The 17967-nt window shown below is 42.1% G+C and overlaps 1 protein-coding gene across 7 annotated transcripts in view; it reads left to right on the top strand.

Moving 5' to 3' along the window:
• akap11 (A kinase (PRKA) anchor protein 11) overlaps positions 1–17520 on the top strand; it is a 32878-nt gene extending 15358 nt beyond the window's left edge. For 4 of the 7 annotated variants that reach the window (XM_078262650.1, XM_078262644.1, XM_078262643.1 and 1 more), the window contains 5 exons: positions 163–312; positions 4129–4215; positions 9348–9394; positions 10795–10994; positions 13784–17520. In XM_078262650.1, the coding sequence (XP_078118776.1) occupies positions 163–312; positions 4129–4215; positions 9348–9394; positions 10795–10994; positions 13784–13969 (670 nt within the window). In that variant the 3' untranslated portion in view covers positions 13970–17520. Of the gene's footprint in view, positions 1–162; positions 313–4128; positions 4216–9347; positions 9395–10794; positions 10995–12296; positions 12723–13783 lie in introns of those variants that run through there. The other 3 variants (XM_078262646.1, XM_078262647.1, XM_078262649.1) reach the window with 3 other exon arrangements.
• The last annotated feature ends 447 nt before the right edge of the window (positions 17521–17967 follow it).

The following is a 17967-nucleotide window of genomic DNA, read 5'->3' as shown; positions in this document are numbered from 1 at the left end:
ACCCTTTTACAAAATGGTGCTTTAAAGCTGCTACTATTGCTATAAATATACTTACTTAACTTTACCATTTTAATACATTAAGAAAATTGTCATCATGAATCTGTAAGTGTAAATGTTAGCATCATTGAAGTGCTCTCCTTGTGGTCTCCTTCCATCTCTCAGTGCATTTAGCTTCCCAGGCAGGGAAGCCACCGAGTCCTCTGTGTCCCAGCAGCTGAGTGTAGGAGATGACAGTCTGGGCAGCTGGTCTAACCTGAGCTTTGAGGATGAGCACCCAGACGACAACAGCAGCTTCCTCCACCTCAGTGACAGGTATACAACCAGGCCTTGACATTGTCACATTGGCACCCACCCTCCAAAAATATAAGTCGCTGGAGTACTTGCCACAGTGCCACCGCCCGACACAGGAACACAGCTGTGATCCAGTGTGCAGCCCACGGCCGAAGCATGGTGGCCTATCTGCACACCAGACCCGCAAGCTGGCCAATCCCATAAAATATCCCCCAGAGCTCCGTTCAGCGCCTGCATGCTACATGGCGGGTTCGGCCAAGGCAACGGTTGCGTCTGTAGGAGTTAAAACATTTTGACAAGAGGTTTGTAAAAGAAGTAGAGAGAGTGCGCAGCAGTACAATAGACTTATTAAAAAGCGTTTGCTCTTTGCGCTCCGCTTCCCGTCACCGGGGGCGCGTACGTGCTGCATGAGTGACACGTAAATGCTCACTCCAAACCACTTTCAATTGATCTTCTAAACCCCTTCACTTGCGCAATAAGAAGCTACTTTTTTCATGTCTGTGTCTTAATCCATTGCATGTTTTCATACAAAAACAGTGACTGCAGTGTTATACCTTTTATACAGTCTTGATTTGGGTGTGTTCAGTGGTCATTTGCATTTAAAGGAGGTTGTAAATCTGGTTCTTCAAGTTAATTGTAGCACACCACAATCAACTTTATTCAAATAAAAAGGAATTTTCCACAAAATAGTGGCTAGTGAAATTGGAAAACCACTAGACACAGTAGCTGGTGAACAAAAAAGTTAATGTCAAGCCCCGTATACAACACTGACATTTCCTAATTTGGGATCAGTAAAGTCCATCTAATCTAATCTTATCTAAACCACTAGCTTTCTCATACTTCGCATACCAAATATCCAGTTACCTGTAGGGCACACTGCTGCTATCTCCCCTTCTGTGAATATGTTACTGTAGTAATAGATAATGAGTACACTTTGCAGATTACCAGACACAAAAACCATATGTCTGCTACAGATATAGATGTCTTTGTGTGGTTCTAGGTAATGCTGTCATACGTTTAGTATTACACTTCTGGTTTTACTATTGCAGCAATAACCAAAATGCACAGCATCATACCAAAATGTTAAAAGCATGTCCTTTTTTTATTCATGAGGTGGCTTGTAATGGTTTCTGCTCTGACCTGTGGCTTTTTTATGTTAACATACACAATATTAGATGACGGGGGGATTTGATTCTTGATTAAATCTAGCTCTTAGCTCTCCCAGTCTTTTCCTCTGGAGCTTTTAGTGGCTCAGGTTTTCTGGGAGTTTTTTGCATATTTTGTAAGGAGTAGGAGTTACTGAAACCCTCCTGTGAACTGGGTACAGTTTTGTCTTCCCAGTGTTTCCCAGAGAGTATGCAGCGATAATGTCTTTGATATGATGACAGCTGCTGGTGTCGTCTTCTCAGGAGATTGGGTTGCTTTTTCCAAAAGGGTGGCAACAACAGGTGACGCATGCTGCTGTCTCAGCCACATGGATGCCCACTCTGTTTCTTACTTTGGTCTTCTTCCAGATACCCTCTGGCACAGTTAAATTCTCTGGGGACAATGTTGACACAGGGCTACCCCCCTTTGTTGATTAGTTGACTAATCTGTAGTTTTGGTCTTAGTCGACTAAGATTTCTTTAGTCGCTTAGTCATTTGTTTTATGGTTTTTCATTCTAAATGATTTATTTCCAAGAAATGTATGAGCACTTCTCTGGTAAACACAAGATTTAAAGTGGTGCTTTTGCATGATTCTTTATGGGAAAAACTCTGTTTTACAGATTGCAGTTATATAGCGCTTTTCTCGTCTTAACGACCACTAAAAGCGACAAAATCATAGGAGTGATAGTCATCTAAGAATTTCTTTAGTTGCGGACAGCCCTAGCTGACTCAGGTTTAATATTTCAGTTGGAGGCAGCGGAATTTATTTCTGCGTAGACTCGGGACTTAAAAAATGAGTGTTATCACTTTAGTCGTGCTGTGTCAATTTGTGCGGTTCATTTCCTCTGACCCAGAGAAATCCAGAAACACTCTTTTTCTCTCCTGTGGTTGAGTCTAAAGAGGGGAGGCTTCCTACATTAAGTTCAGCACATGTGTATAGTTTGGCTTCCTCATTTAGACTTCACCGCCAAAATGCAATTTTCTCTGATTTGTCTTGCATTATACATGAACTCTAAGATTTTATGTAGCTCTCTCTGCAGCCAATTCTTCTCAGAATGTTTGTGAAATACACCACAGGGAGCAGAATTGACCTTCTGTTCTTAGATGGACATTGTCCCTATTTGTGTGTACGTATGCAGAAAATCGGCCCTCTAAGTGACAGGGTCTCATACAAGTCTCCAGCCTCTGGGAAATTAGACTGTTGACATTTCTGGCAAAGGTTGATATCTCTATGGAAGCAAAACTGACAACATTTTAAATTCTTTCCCAAGATACCGAAAGCACACAATGTGTTGGCATCTAGTTATTTTGCCATCAGGGCCAAGTTAATGTATCATAATATTTTCTTGAGGCAGTGTTTCTACAGGAACAAAGTACACCATGTGTAGTTCGTGGACTCGCTTCAAAAGCCCACTGCAACCATATCTGCACGGCAGATGAAATAACAGAATGTAAAGAAAACAACAACTTTGCAGGCTCATTAAGAGCTCTGAGCATGATGATTGACTAAATGAGCACGCTATCACCATGTGTCATTCACCCGAACCGCAGGGAGAAAGCTGTAGCTGAGGTAATGCAAATTAACAGAGGTATTTTTAGATATCCCAAATGTTACTCCCTTCAGCCCTACCGAGAGTGCTACACACCACAGTATGCAGGTTTCAGCCAGCAGGCTAATCATTGACTAATTACCGAGAGAATGTGTGTTGTGCTTCTGTTGCCAGCCGGTTGTCCTGTTGGAACCCACAGGATTAACGGGATGATGTGAGGAAGAGAATGTCATGATCTCACATTTCAGGCCTTTAGCAACTAATTGTTTCGATCAACATTACAGATGATTGAGTGGGATGTGTGGTGGAAAGACCTGCATCATTTAAGAAATCCTCCTCTGTATAGAACCTCACCTGTCATTAAAAGGATTAGTCCAAATGCCAGAAATGGTCATCCACCTGAGTAGTGTTTGTTGAAGCTGTATGATACATGATGGGACTGTACCGGCTGTCATGTTTTTACATCCAAAGCTTCTTTTGAGGTTTTGGAACAAATCCTGGAACAAATGTCTCAATTTGGTTGTATGAATGTAATTTATGGCGTTGATAGACTTGTGTGCGGCAAGCGGGAGAGCAGTTTTTTTTAACAGATATAAATTGAAGCAGATTATTTTGTGAGATAAAAACGTGTTGTGAATTTTGGAAATGATTACAGCTATATTTTCACATTTCAATTTTGACTCATGGACTTTACAATGCTCTGGAGCAACTGGAAAGGTTTGGAGTCAGAAACAATCCTAAGCAACCACCACTGTAATCTAATTCTACACATAGTATTATAATAATAATAATAATAATAATAATAATAATAATAATAATAATAATATTAGTATTAGTGTAGCCTAATTTGTATCTGCAATTGTGCAGAAATACCGGCTTTAAACATAATGAATAGACACATAACAAAAAGAAGCTACACAGGATTCAAATTTTGAATTTGATTGTCAACATTATGAATGAATCTCAAAGCTTTAAACTCTTCGGTACAGCCCTACATGATGGATGTGGTCATTCTAGCAAATGGGATGAAACTGCTTATTATATCCTGAACTTTGTTTCATTTCAGAAGCTCTCTTGTGATTATGTCCTTCTCAGTGGGTAGCCCCAGTGTTATAGCGCTGCGTTTGCCTTCTCTCTCCAGCAGCAATGGGAACAGCAGTAGCTGGAGCAGTCTGGGCCTGGAGGGGGAGGCGTGTGAGGAGCGCATGTCATTCTCTCCCTCGGACAGGTTGGTCAGCGACTGGTTGACACAGTGACCTTTCCAAAAATGCCCGTAAGACCTGGGGGTTCACTAAGAATGGGACAAAGAAATAGTTTTTTTTTTTTTGAGTCATTGAATTTACTATGATGCCAAAAGTATAGAAGGAAGCGTCTAACTAGGGCTGGGTATCAAATTAGATACTTTTTAGGCACCGACCGAATTGCCTCCTTAGTAGCGTCAGTGAGCCAATCGGCATGCAGCATGCTTCTACCAAGATCTAATAAAGCTTGTGATTGGCTGTCTAACGTTACACATCGTAAAGACATGCAAGAAAAACTCCACATTACGCACAGAGATGGGACTCACGTAGAAGAGGAGCTGAAAAAGAAATGAAAAGATTTGTGCCGTAATGTAATTTATTTTTGTTAAAAATGGATTTTATAAAATTGGTATCGAAAAAAGTGTCAATTAGGAACCGGTATCAAAGTCACGGTACCGGTAGTCTATATACACAACGTTCCATTTCTAGGGTTGCTCCGGTGCCGCCGGAAATTCCGCCGGATGTCCCTCATTTAAGCCGGATGTCCGTTACCTTGGGCTTTTCTTTGTGTTGGCATGACTATGGTTAACTGCTCCTCAGATCTCTGCAGGGTAAATCCAGACAGCTAGCTAGACTATCTGTCCAATCTGAGTTTTCTGTTGCACGACTAAAACAACTTTTGAACGTACACACGTTCCACCAAAACAAGTTCCTTCCCTGGGCTAATTTGCAGAGGCACTCTTGCTCCCTACTGGGCTTAGCTTCGCCAAAGACGATTGTGATTGGTTTAAAGAAATGCCAATAAACCAGAGCACATTTTTCTCCCATCCCGGAATGGCAGTGCCAGACTATGGTATCCGTATCGACACCGGTATTGAAATGTTTGGAATGATACCCAGCCCTACGTTTAACAGATCAATGAGTGGAACATCCCAGCCACAAAATTGGAACCAGGGACTTGTTTTCATCCTATGAAAATGATGCACAAGATTGTACAATGGTATTTTGAGTTATACTTTGTCTCATACTAGGAACCACCAGCCCCTTGCATGACAACACAAAGCTTTAAGTAAAAATAGGTTTGACATGGCATATGCTTGTTGATGTTTGCATGCAATGTATTGCTCAAACTTTGCTGGTTCTGCATAGCTTTCATGTAATTTAGTTGCTTAAAAGAATCATTTGTATTGTAATTACATTTTGTGAGTCTTGCCTTCCTCGCATTAATAATATTTAACAGTTCAAACCCACCAATACGTTCAGATATTAGTCCTGCAGGTGTGCTGTCATGGGCCCCAATTCATTTAAAAAAAAAAAAAAAAACATACTCAGAGATATAGTGCAGCATTGACTAATTGAATCTGTACTGTCAGAGATGTATAAACACACCATTGTTTTCTGAGGCTGGTGAATGTGTTTTTGCTGCCATCCATGCCGCTACTTTCAATCAACGTGTTCATCAACATGTGCTTGCAGAAAACCCCAAGATCATTTGAGGTTGAGAGGCTGCCACTGAACAGCAATCTTTCAAATGCAAAAAGCTTATCCTTTAAACAACTTTCCCGTTTCCTGGGTTTTATTATTCATCTAGATAGTGAATGAATGAATTCAGTTCTGTTTGGCAGCTGACAACTAGTTTTCAGATGTCAGAGCTTCCGACAGATATCTGAATGAACCAACAAGATGATCCCTGCCTAGCAACTGCATGAGCAGTACACCCAAAATGTGCACTGTAATGGATAACTTATACTAAGCATGTTGATGCATGTTGGTGTTGATACCGGCCTGAAACAAGTGGCAAAACTGCTACAGTCTAAAAAGGGCTACAACTTATAAAACAACTTTTACAGCCCTTTTGTTCCAACCTTTCAGCGTTAATGGAACTGTACGTACAGAACCTTTAAAATCTCTACGTACCCAAATCCACATCTCTGTGAGGCCTAATGAAATCTGCTGATGAAAAGCAGAAGACAGGACTGGCCAAATGCTGTTTTTGTACAATGTCTTTGGTGTCACTCTTCAAAAAGTAACACAGTAGGAGGCAATGGGCAATATGACCTAAATACCACATACATTCGTCAACCGTCCGATAGTTTGCCATCAAGTTTATACAGTGATTATTCAACCATTATTGGACTGTTTTAGACCGTTGTACGCAATGTTGCAAAGCAATTACAGCACTGCTTAATGACAATATTAAAAAACAAAGTTCAGTGTGATGCAAGTATTTAATTCACTTGATATTAACTTGACAAAAACAGACATTTCTGCCTAGTTAACTTTTCCATAAACAGCATCTTTACAGTATTTTTCAGAAAATGTTTTAATCACAATACATATCGATATTGTGATGCAAAACAACATTGTCAGTAGGGCCGGGCAATATATCGATATTATATCGATATCGTGATATGAGACTAGATATCTTAGATTTTGGATATTGTAATATCATGATATGACATAATTGTTTTGTCTTTTACTGGTTTTAAAGGCTGCATTACAGTAAAGTGATGTACTTTTCTGAACTTACCAGACTGTTCTAGCTGTTCTATTATTTGCCTTTACCCACTTAGACATTATGTCCACATTACTGATGATTATTTATCTAAAATGTAAGTGTGAAGATATTTTGTTAAAGCACCAATTGTCAACCCTAGAATTTTGCCGCAATATCGATATCGAGGTATTTGGCCAAAAATATTGTGATATCTGATTTTCTCCCTATCGCCCAGCCCTAATTGTCAGTACAGTAATAGAGGATTTTATACATACTGTATTACCCATTTAAGCCCAAGAGAACATTATTTAGCACTGAGGATCAGCAATTAGCAGTTGGCCAGTTCAGTGCCTGCCATTAGGTGGCAGGTATCTCACAGATTCACATTTGTGGTTTTTGTTACTTCCAAAGTAAATCTTCCAAGAAAATATGTTAAGATGAACAATATTGTCTCTTATAAAATGGGTTGTGCTATTTAAGGCAAGGTAGTTTTATTCCTGTAGCCCATTTCAGCATCTAGGCAGTTCAAAGTGTTATTACGTAAAACATTTTAAGTGCAGTAAAAAACAATTCATTAAAGTTAAGGCTCCTGTATGTCACCGTTAGCTAGTTTTATTCAACTTTTGATTAAAAATTGATTTTTTTCCCCTGCTAGTTGCCAATTGCAGCAAATACACTGGTGGGTTTGGACTCCTCAGGCATTTCCATAACCAGCCATAGATGATAGATAAAACTAAAGTCACACTGGTATTGTCCTTTTTAATGCGTGACTTTGTAGCTGGTGCTGTCCTGTCTGTCTAAAGGCCTTTTTATGCTTCTGCGTAGAATCGACAGTGTAGCCCCGCAGACCTCTCTGCGTCTACGCCGGACCGTACGCCATAGCCTGACGTGCACCTCTCGAAAAATGTAACTACACGTCGTAGCGACACACGTCGCTCGGCCGTGGCTCGGTAGCGTTGCATTTCCCCACCCCCCGACTCATTTCCTGGTTCTCCTTCTCCATAAACAACATGAGATCAACGAGAGGGTTGACTTTTCCTGCTACAGATTTCCCACCGTGGTCAGAAAGAACAGAGGAGACACTTTGTTTCTCTCACGATGACTCTAGAGTTGCTACTCGCTCCGAAGCTAATCGCCGTCACTCTCTCACTTCTCCCTCGCTCTAACACACTCCCCCACACACACACACACACACACACACACACGCCGGCTCGACGCACACACCAGTGCACAAGTATAAACATCAGGCCACTTACGTAGGCTACGGCGAAAGCTCTGCTTGGAGGCTCCGCAGAACTATAAAAAGGCCTTAAGGCTACATTTACATTGCTACGTTTTGGTTTTTAAGTGGAGTTTTGAGCCAAAAGCGATCTCCGTGCACACACAAGTGTTTGTAGCTCCAGTAGAAGAACTAATCTGCGTTAAAACTGACACGCCCAAACCAAAATATCTCATCAACATTCTCGTATACTGGGCATGCGCGTGCGGGGGGTAAACAGGAGGCAGCATGTATACTCTGCCCATTGCTGGTAGTTGCCATTAGAGGATGGATCCCTGAACCGAGCCCGTCGGGACCCGTTGGTACCCGATAGGCCGGGCCCGGTTCGGACAGATATTTAGAAATTATGTTCGGGTTCGGGTGGGGCTCGGTCACATCAGCGCGATAAGGCATTGAACATTTTAAATTAAACAGCTTATTAACGTGCGCTTGTTGCTCCGTGTGAGCTGATGCGCTCATCTGTTGACATTTCCGATTGCCTTCCTACAGTTACTTAATAAAAGCTTTCCACACAAACAAACGTACATGTGTCATTAGTAGGAGGAAACAACTTAGATTTTAACTGTCGGGCTCGGACATAAATATCTTAATGCCTGTCCGGCTCGGGTCGGGTTTGGTTACTGCTCTGTCGGACGCGGGCCGGGCTAGGACAGAAAAATGCGTCCCGATCCGCACTCTACTTGCCATGGTAACGTTAGTAGCTTAGTCTCAGAGAGCGAGACGTCATGACCCAATCAGGCGGCGAAATGTTGGCGTCAGTGTCGCCAAAGGTCTCCGTTTGCGGCCGTTGCTCACCTCTGCTTTAACAACGGCGTTGCTGCTTCATGATCCTATTCATAAAAACAGTGAATGTGAAAAGCATTCTTTCTTAGGCGTCCTCCTTTCTATGATATCCTTATGTGATATCGAGCAGTCTTAGTGTCTGTAGCCGTGGGCTGTGTAAACAACACTATGATTAACAATCTTATAAAGTGGAGAAATGACTGTTTACCTGTTGGCACGTCACACAGCAAACATTTACGCAATCGACAGAATGGATGAGTTGATTTTTAGAATGGAAAAATCTACTTTCAAAATGGGCTCTCAGTCAGTGTGTCTTAACTGACAAAAGAAAATACATTTACTGGAATATAGGAAAAACACTTGACGGGAAATCTGCGGCGTAGCTGCCTCGACGTCTTTTGATCAGCATTGCTTTGATTACAGTGCATTTGGCTTCTGATATCCTGCTATGCTTTTAGCTTAAGCATGCTTATTGTCGTTTGTATCCCCTTGCAAGCAGCCTCATCTCCCCAACCGTCTCTCCCTCCTCACTAACCTGTGTGACATTTCTCATGCAACAGTGACAACACAGAGGACAAGGAGACTGAGGTGAAAGAGGAATCCAGCGGTAAGTATGTTTTACTTCCTACAACTTCACCTTCAGAGTAGGCTGGGTTTTCTATTTCAATAAATGCTATTGTGAACAAGACTTTTCATTGTCGATAAATCTGTCTCATTATTCTTTTGATTAATCGATTAGTCGTTTGGTCTATAAAATGTGCCCAAAGCCCGAGATGACGTCCTCAAATGTCTCTTTTTGTCCACAACTCGAAAGATATTCAGTTTACTGTCACAGGGGAGAGAAGAAACTAGAACATATTCACATTAAACAAGCTGGAAGCAGAGATTTTATACTTTATTTTCACAAAAAATGATTCAAACCGATTAAGTCGATGATCAAAATAGTTGCAGATTGATTTAAAGTTGACAACTAATCAATTCATCTTTGCAGCTCTACACTTTTTGACAGCAGTGGGCTATTGTTAAAAGACAAGCCCCCCCCCCCACCCCTCCCTTTTCTAATTTGAGGTATTTCCACTCCTTGGGATTCAGAACAGTTGGCCTTGATTCCGTCTGTCTGCCTGTCTGAGTGTGTTGTAGCCGGGGATTTTACCACCCCCGTATTCAGGCACACTAATGCTCATTCAACCACTCCTGTGTGTGTGTGTGTGTGTGTGTGTGTGTGTGTGTGTGTGTGTGTGTGTGTGTGTGTGACCAGAGCAGCCCCCAGTGAGGGGTAACCCAGCACTAGGCAGAACAGGCCTGGGTGGGAGCAAAGGACTGTTACATATTACACTTAGTGTATCCGTCTGTCTTTGGGATGTACTGGAGAAGAAGAGACACAAATTATCAAAATGAAGTGCAATATGAGGGGGAGGATGTGTCGTGGCTTCTCTTCTGTTCTGTGATTGTGAGGAAAGTTAGGGGGTACTGTGTGAGGTTTATCAGATGTTCATTGAAGCATTGGATGAGGTAATGTATGATTATGTTTCTATGTAGGTATGTTTATTGTGTTTTTTGTGTTTCTCTCGAATGCCCAAGATGAATTTCTCCTATAGGAGACAATAAAGGCTTATCTTAACTTATCTTACTAATTCAGGGGTGTCAAACTCAACTTCACTAAGGGCCACTTAGAATCAAGAGCAATATTAGTAAAAACTCCTTTGTTCGCTGTGCAAAAACTTGGCTTAATTTGCACATGTTATGTAGATTTGTAGAGATGGCTACGGTAGTAATGTGTAAAGTAGTGTTCGGAAACTCAGTTTCACTAATGGCCACACTGGGCCACCTTTTTTTTTTATTAAAAGAGCCAGTCTAGAAAAACAAGCAGAATAAAAATATGTACAGTAGACTTTTTTTGTCTGATCAGTGATTAAAAGAACCAGTCTCTACATAAAAAAAACACACTAGTATTAAAATATGCAGGGATGATTCATCTTGAATGAACCACATCTGCCTGTGCTGCAGGGACTCTGTGCGTGGACAGGACTCAGGTGCAGGCTCCCAGGTCTGCACTGGTCGTACTGAACTCGGATGTCAGGGAGCTGGGGCGTGGCCCTCAACACTTGACCCTGGACCCTCAGCTCAGGAGCATGCTGCAGTGGGTGGCAGCCTCCATGACCGACATCCCCCACATCATGCTGAGTCCTGACAGAGAGCTCCAGCAGGTGATTGCCCTCAGTCCTTTCTGAACATGTTTATTAGCTACCATCACTGTGGCATCTGTTATTAATAATAGGCCTGGGTATTTTCGATACCGGTAGCTAAACGATACCAAATTTAAAACTTTTCTCTAAAAAGAAATTACAAAATTACACATTACGGTTCTAAATCTTTTTATTCATTTTTCAGCTCCTACGTGAACCCCTGTAATGGCCAATGACAGCCAGTCACAAGCGTTATTAGATCTTGGTAGATGCTGCGGGCCTATTTGCTCACTGACTCTGATCCTTAGCTATTGAAATTGGATATTGAATGACGAGGCATTTTTTCGATACTCGATACTTTAGAGGCAATTTGGTCGGTGCCTAAAAAGTATTGAATTTGGAACCCATCCCTAGTAATTAAACATCAACACTTTCCTTAACCAAAGCCAAATGTCAGTTTTTTTTTTAAAGGTTAGAAATCTTGTGTCGTGGTATCCTGGTTTCCACCGCAGTTAGCCTTGCTGTGTAGACAAACAGCTGAAAAACATCCCCTTATGCAACGATTAATGTAAAACAACTTGTATCATATATTACAGTGCAGTGGTTCTTGCCTTTTTGTGTAAATCAATTAGGGATGCATCGAATCCAGATTTTTGGGGTCCGGCCGAATACCGAATCCACTGGTTAAGATTCTGCCGAAACCGAATACCGAATCCTACTCCCATCCTCAGTCCATTAACGCAGTAAACACATCAATGAAGTAAACAACGTCCACAGCCTCTAAAATAGTTAAATGCAGGGCGGCCTCTCTAGCCTCTCTTTGCTGCGTGTCATCCCCCATCTCTCCCCCCCCTTTCCTGTCTATCCACTGTCACTATCTAACAAAGGGAAAAGTCCCAAAAAATTATCTTTAAAATAGTTGAATATAACAACCTAATGTTGAATTCACAAGCTCTTTTAACATCGTAGGAAAGCACATCGCTATCGCCAGATGATTAAACACATTTTCGCTAACCAGTGTATGATGAAGGCATGTTGAGTGGGTGAAATTAGAAAGCTAACGTTAGCTAACGAGCAGCAGCCGGCCGTTCGGTCCCTCCGCTCCCACTGTAGGGAGACTCGTTTGCCGAGAGATCAGCTGACAGCCCGGGAGAGGCACTGTCTGGTTAACACCAGTTTTTATCTGTGACTGTCCTTCCTTTGCCGTACCTCAAGTTGTTGCATTTTGGCTGCTGTCTGTAGATTCCTTCATGCACAACTCGTATTCTTTCGGATGTTTCATACATAAATGTTTTAACGGCAGCGATGTTGTGTATTGTTTAGGGTCCTCGCCACCACCAGACAGATCAGCATTGCAAATTGAACACGCAGCTGGACTTGAACGGTCTTCTTCTGACTGAAAGTACTGCCAAACAACACTTGTTCTGCTCACTAGTTCCATATTTACTTTCTCACAGCCTACTGCATTGAACGCTCCACCTACGTAAACACCTTCCTGTAATCAACGGCGCCGTCATTACGTCGACCAGCGTAGCGTGCGTAGTGCAAGCGTAGGGTTCGGTTCGGTGGGAAAAAAATTCAAAGGGTCGGCAGAAACCGAACCCCGTCAAAAAGCCCAATATTCAGCCAAATCCTGGATTTGGTGCATCCCTAAAATCAATTCGTAATTACATTTTATTTAAACTATTTGAGCTCCCCACAGTCTTTCTATGTACTTCCTGGCAATTGCAGAAGTACTACCTGTGGTACAAGTACCCCTTGTTGGGAATCAACATTAAACTGCGACCCGGTAAAGTGACCCAGTTTGTAAAATTCCCAAATATTCTTTGACCATCCTGTACAATTGATCAATTTCTTTAAAGCTATAGTGCGTAGTTTCTGTCGCCCCCCATGAGGAATTCTAAGTAATGACATCAAAACTGTCGGCTCCTCCACATGATGAGATGCTTGCTACAGTTGCATTTCTAGTGATGAATCGGCGAAAACATGTTTTATTTCTCCGATTCACGGCTTTGTTCTAACGCCGCTGGGTCTCTCTCCATCTCGCGCGACCATATAACGTTACCGTGCTTTCGGGCGGTCGTTGAGGCTCCGTCTAAATCTCTGCCATTTCCACCAGCTGTTTGTAACATAAAAATAAAATGGATTATGGATCACTTTACCAGCTGACTTCTCTATTGGCTGTTGGAACAGGAGACGTCTCTTACGTCCTAAAACCAGCCTCTGGAGACTCCACCAGCTGAGTCGCAGCAAAACCATCAGTTGGTTTGAGTCGAGCTGAGACGGGCCGGTTCAGACCGCTGCAACTTTTCCCCTCGACGTTATAAAATCTCGCGAATCTTTGGTCTGAACTGGGCTTTAGTTCAGTTTTATATATGGTTCTATGTTGTAATCTTCTTTGATTTGAATGTAGTTTCTGAGCTTTGTCTCATTCCAAATATCCTTCTTCTGTTGTTCCTTATGGATCTTTAGATCCATACAGCAAATTACTGATTCCTGAATTACTAATTCCTGAAAATAAAAAGTAAATCAGATAGAGGAGATATTTCAGAAACATCTTGAAAAGCAATAACTGTGTGCTGTATCCCAGTTAAAGATTATTTTTGGTCCGCCTTTCTTCTGGCAACTGGACAACTATTTCACATCTCTGCTTTACGAGACATGAGTCAACAAGCCTAATGAATGAGAAACCCAGATCCCCTTCTTGGCAGTGCACTACACTAATAAATCTGAATTACAAACGATAAGCCTTTTGTGGCCTCCTTTTATGTTACCGAAGTGAATGATTGTGTGATTGTGTGCCCTTTCAGCTCCCAGCGGTGGTCCAAAGGCTTCGGGAGAGGAAGTGGAGGGTGGGAGAGCTGCTGCACACGCTGCTGCGCTACTGCGAAGAGGGTCAGACGCACAGTCCGTCCCAGGCCAGAGAGGAGCCACTGCAGGCGGGCAGAGAACCTCACCGCATCCCCCTCTTCCAGTGGCTCCTGGAGCACGCCTAGGGCCTCTTCTCTCCTCTCCTTTCCTCCTTCCTCTTCTCTCCTCTCCTCTCCTTCTTCCTCTCCTCTCCTCTTCTTCTTCCTCTCCTCTCCTCTCCTTCTTCCTCTCCTCTCATCTCCTTCCTCTCATCTCCTTCCTCTCCTCTTCTCCTCCCTCTTCTCTCCTCTCCTTCTTCCTCTCCTCTCCTCTCCTCTTCTCCTCCCTCTTCTCTCCTCTCCTCTCCTTCTTCCTCTCCTCTCATCTTCCTCTCCTCTCATCTCCTCTCCTCATTCCCTTCCCTCAAATTGTCTTGCCTTTCCTTCCCTCTCCTTTTCTTTTCTCTCCTCTTCTCTCCTCCCTCTCCTTTCCTCATTTCCTTCCCTCTACCTTCCTTAATTTGCCTCAAATTTTATTTCTTCTCTCTTGCCTTTCCTTGCCTCTCATTTAATTGTTTCCCTTTCCTCTCTTTTCCATCTCCTCCTTTCTTCCTCTCCTTCTTTTCCCCCTCTCTTTATTTCCTTCCCTCTCTTTTCCTTACCTTCCCTCAAATTTCCTTTCTTCCTTCTTTCCTTTCCTTGCCTTGAACTTCATTTTATTTCCCTTTCTCTCATTTCCTTCCCTCTTTCCCTTTCCCTTTCCCTTCCTTCTTTTTCTTTCCTCTTATTTCCATTTCCTCAATCTTCCTCTCTTCTCCTTCTTCCTCTCTTCTCATCTCCTCTCTTCTCCTTCTTCCTCTCCTCTAATTCTTCCTCTCCTCTCCTCCTTCCTCTCCTCCTTCCTCTTATCACCTCTCCTTAGTTCTAAAACAGGGCTTTGCAAACTCCACTGCACCTAGAGGGCGCCAAACAAATCAACCGATCTTACTTAACTCTGATGAATGTGGCCGGCGTGTGTTTTGCGTTGCATGCTGTGGCCTAGAGTACTTCTGTTGTTTTTATTCTTTTATTCTTTCCACCTTCTGTCGTGTTGTTGCAGTTTTCTTATTTATCGGGCAGAAGCATAACATCACCCGTGTTGAATTAGTGAGCTGTCTCTTGCCCGCCTACACTTCTGAATCAAAGCCCTCACACCTTGCTGCCATTGTACTTGAGCTACAGAGAGAGAAGAGACAGAGAGACCCATCCCATCTGTCCAGACAGAGAGACAGTAACGCAGTGAGTTTGAGAGAAAGAGACTGTGTGTGTGTGTGTGTGTTTTTTTTTTTTTTTTTAGGGAATCCCCATAGTTGCTGGGCAGATGATGTCATCACACCCACAGCTCACCTCTGTGGTGTTTCCACATGTTAAGAGACCAACAATGTGCTCACACACACACACACACACACACACACACACACACCCTTTTGTTATCAGGAAATCCAAGATACACTGACACTCCATCAAAAATGATTCCCCCATAGTATTCCATTATTGTATTAACCCCCTCAGAGTGACTGTGCTCACATCTGGTGCCAGTGAAGTTTTTTCTCTGGAGCTCTGCCGGTATGATGACTCGTCACAGTCGACTGATATGCTGCCATACATACAGATTGACAAGGCACTACAAAAGTTGTAAAACCAATATCGTTAGTAAGTTATACTACAGTCCGTTTGCGTTGATGATCAAATGGCCATTCGTTTGGCTGTTGAATGATTAAAAAAAGCACTTGATGAAGTTGCCATTATTGGTGTTCCTGTTTTATCTAAAAACTGTAACGCTGCTTGCCTAGCCTCAATCTCCTTGGTTGTCAAACTTAGTAAAAATAAAATACATAAAAAATTAGAGTGGATGATGTTTACTAGGGCTGTCGGTATTAAAAAAAAAGAAAAAAAAAGTATTTTTTGAAGGTAGAGTATGTCTAATCAAACATGAAATGCTGCTCAAAGCCACGAAAGAAGCCATGATACTGGCTTAATGTTGCCAAATGTTGTAGCGTACGAGGTGACTCTCCTCGCCTCCAGTCAGCAAGAAGTGTATGATGCGCCGGTCATCGGTGGCCCACGTCTAGTCCGCGGGAAGATCCAGTGACGCAGATAGTTAATCTTTGAGTAATTAAAGACACCCCTTTCCTGGTCTGCACCTTCAAAACCACAAACTAACAGCATAGCTCAACCCTGCACTCACACATTGTGTCACCCACGCTCCACAGTCACCTTGTGGAATGAGGAACTCTGAATACCACATCTATCACACAGCACTAACAGCTCTGACACACACACACACACACACACACACACACACACACACACACACACACACACACACACACACACACACACACACACACACACGCATACACACACACACCCTTGTTACTCACCAGCCCCCCCCCCCTATGTAGCCCCCTAGCTACTTGCTGAAATGCACTTTTTGTTTATTTGGCCGAGGAGAGACTGGGCATTTCCAGCCCGCCCTCACACTCTCTCCTGGCCTCCCGCTTTGAATTTCCTCCCAGCATGGACGATCTGCTCTGCGGTCAGTTAACGTACCTCAAAGAAAGATCATTGGGATACATTTTGACGTTGCTATTTATTTGATATTTTGAACGAGGGGGCCTAAGAATGACATGACATATGTCCTCCGATTTCTATCAGGACTTTCCCTTTTTTTGAGTTTGAAACACTGTAATATACCACAGCTCCGCATCTGTTATTATAAACGCAAGTGTTGTTGGTGGTGCTCACCTGCATGGCTGAATCTTCATTGGCTTTTGAAGCTCGACGTTCTATTCTTCCTCTTCATGTATTGGCCTTCACTTTTTGAGCTGCAGTGATTCGTCCTTGTCCACGCTGCCTACGCCGTGGGCCTCTGCAGATGCCTTGTCTGTTCCTGCTTAGGCTGCCAAATGGTCATATAATCTTAAAGGTGTTTGTCCTGCATCATTTGTTTACATGCACACAAAAAATGAATATACCACAAAGTCCACTATTTAAAAAATGAAAAAAAAAAAAAAAATCCAAAGTGATACCCATGTTAGACCTACTATTAAAGAAGGATGATAGAAAAAAAGAAGACACAGTGAAGTATTAACCTGAGAGAGTGCATATATTTTGGTTTACATTAAAGGGAATGTATGAAGAGTCATGGTGTTGACATGAAGAGAGTGCATCACAATGTACAAATTCTCTCCCACTGTGAATATTAAGTTGTTGAAGTAGGACTTTCACAGTTTTTTGGGGGTCCCCCCCCCCCCATTGTCCAGCCCCCTCTCATATGTTCTTTCTTTCTGTATCTACTTTACATTCCTGTGCATCCCAAACAACCTATAGCTCTACTGTATATTGTTGTGTTTGTGAAACTGAATGTGTACCTGCAAAGACTCCATGTAGAAGCAGAAACTGTAAATCTGTTTTGCTACTGTTGTTCCCAGTGTTACTTTCTGCCTCTCAGACTGGAGAATTGAAGAAAAAAAAAAAAACAGAAAGAAAGAGAGATGTACCTCACCTTTACTCACTTCTGTATTTTTCCTGCTTCCTTGTAAAATCCTGCCAAATGAAGATATTTAATAAATTATGTAAGTTATATAACAGTGAGTTCACTACTTGTTCTCCCTAGTGGCATTGCTGGATAGTCTGCACATTCTAAGCTTGAAGTAGTGTTTGTTTAAGCTTGGTGTGACAATAAAGCTTTTTCATGTGCTCTTATGAAAAAGCTTTATTGTGAAAAAAAAAAAAACTTTATTAATTTTTTTTTTCTTGTCTCCATTTAATGAAGAGATCACATCCTGGTATCGTTATGTGTAATATTATTTACTTTGTCAAGGTGTGGCATTACTGATAAAGTCCATAAATTTTCCAAACATGAAAATAATTGATGCTCTGGCCGGAGTTTTTAGAAAGAATCGTTCTCAGAGGTGAATTCTCCGTTTGCGTGTAAACGAAGGGAAATGTCTCCGTTTTTCAAAATAACCATGTACGTGTAAACGGGGTATTAGTTTTCCTTCAGAGTTTTGCTCAATGAATGAAAGAAAATGCCTGGCTTGTTGAGTATTTGACATTTTTTATCCAATAATTCATTTTGAAATGATGATTAATTGATTAGT

Source organism: Sander vitreus, chromosome 11, assembly GCF_031162955.1.
Source record: "Sander vitreus isolate 19-12246 chromosome 11, sanVit1, whole genome shotgun sequence".
Classification (NCBI taxonomy): domain Eukaryota; kingdom Metazoa; phylum Chordata; class Actinopteri; order Perciformes; family Percidae; genus Sander; species Sander vitreus.
The sequence above is the reverse complement of the archived record's forward strand: the minus strand, read 5'-3'. Positions and strand labels throughout refer to the sequence as shown.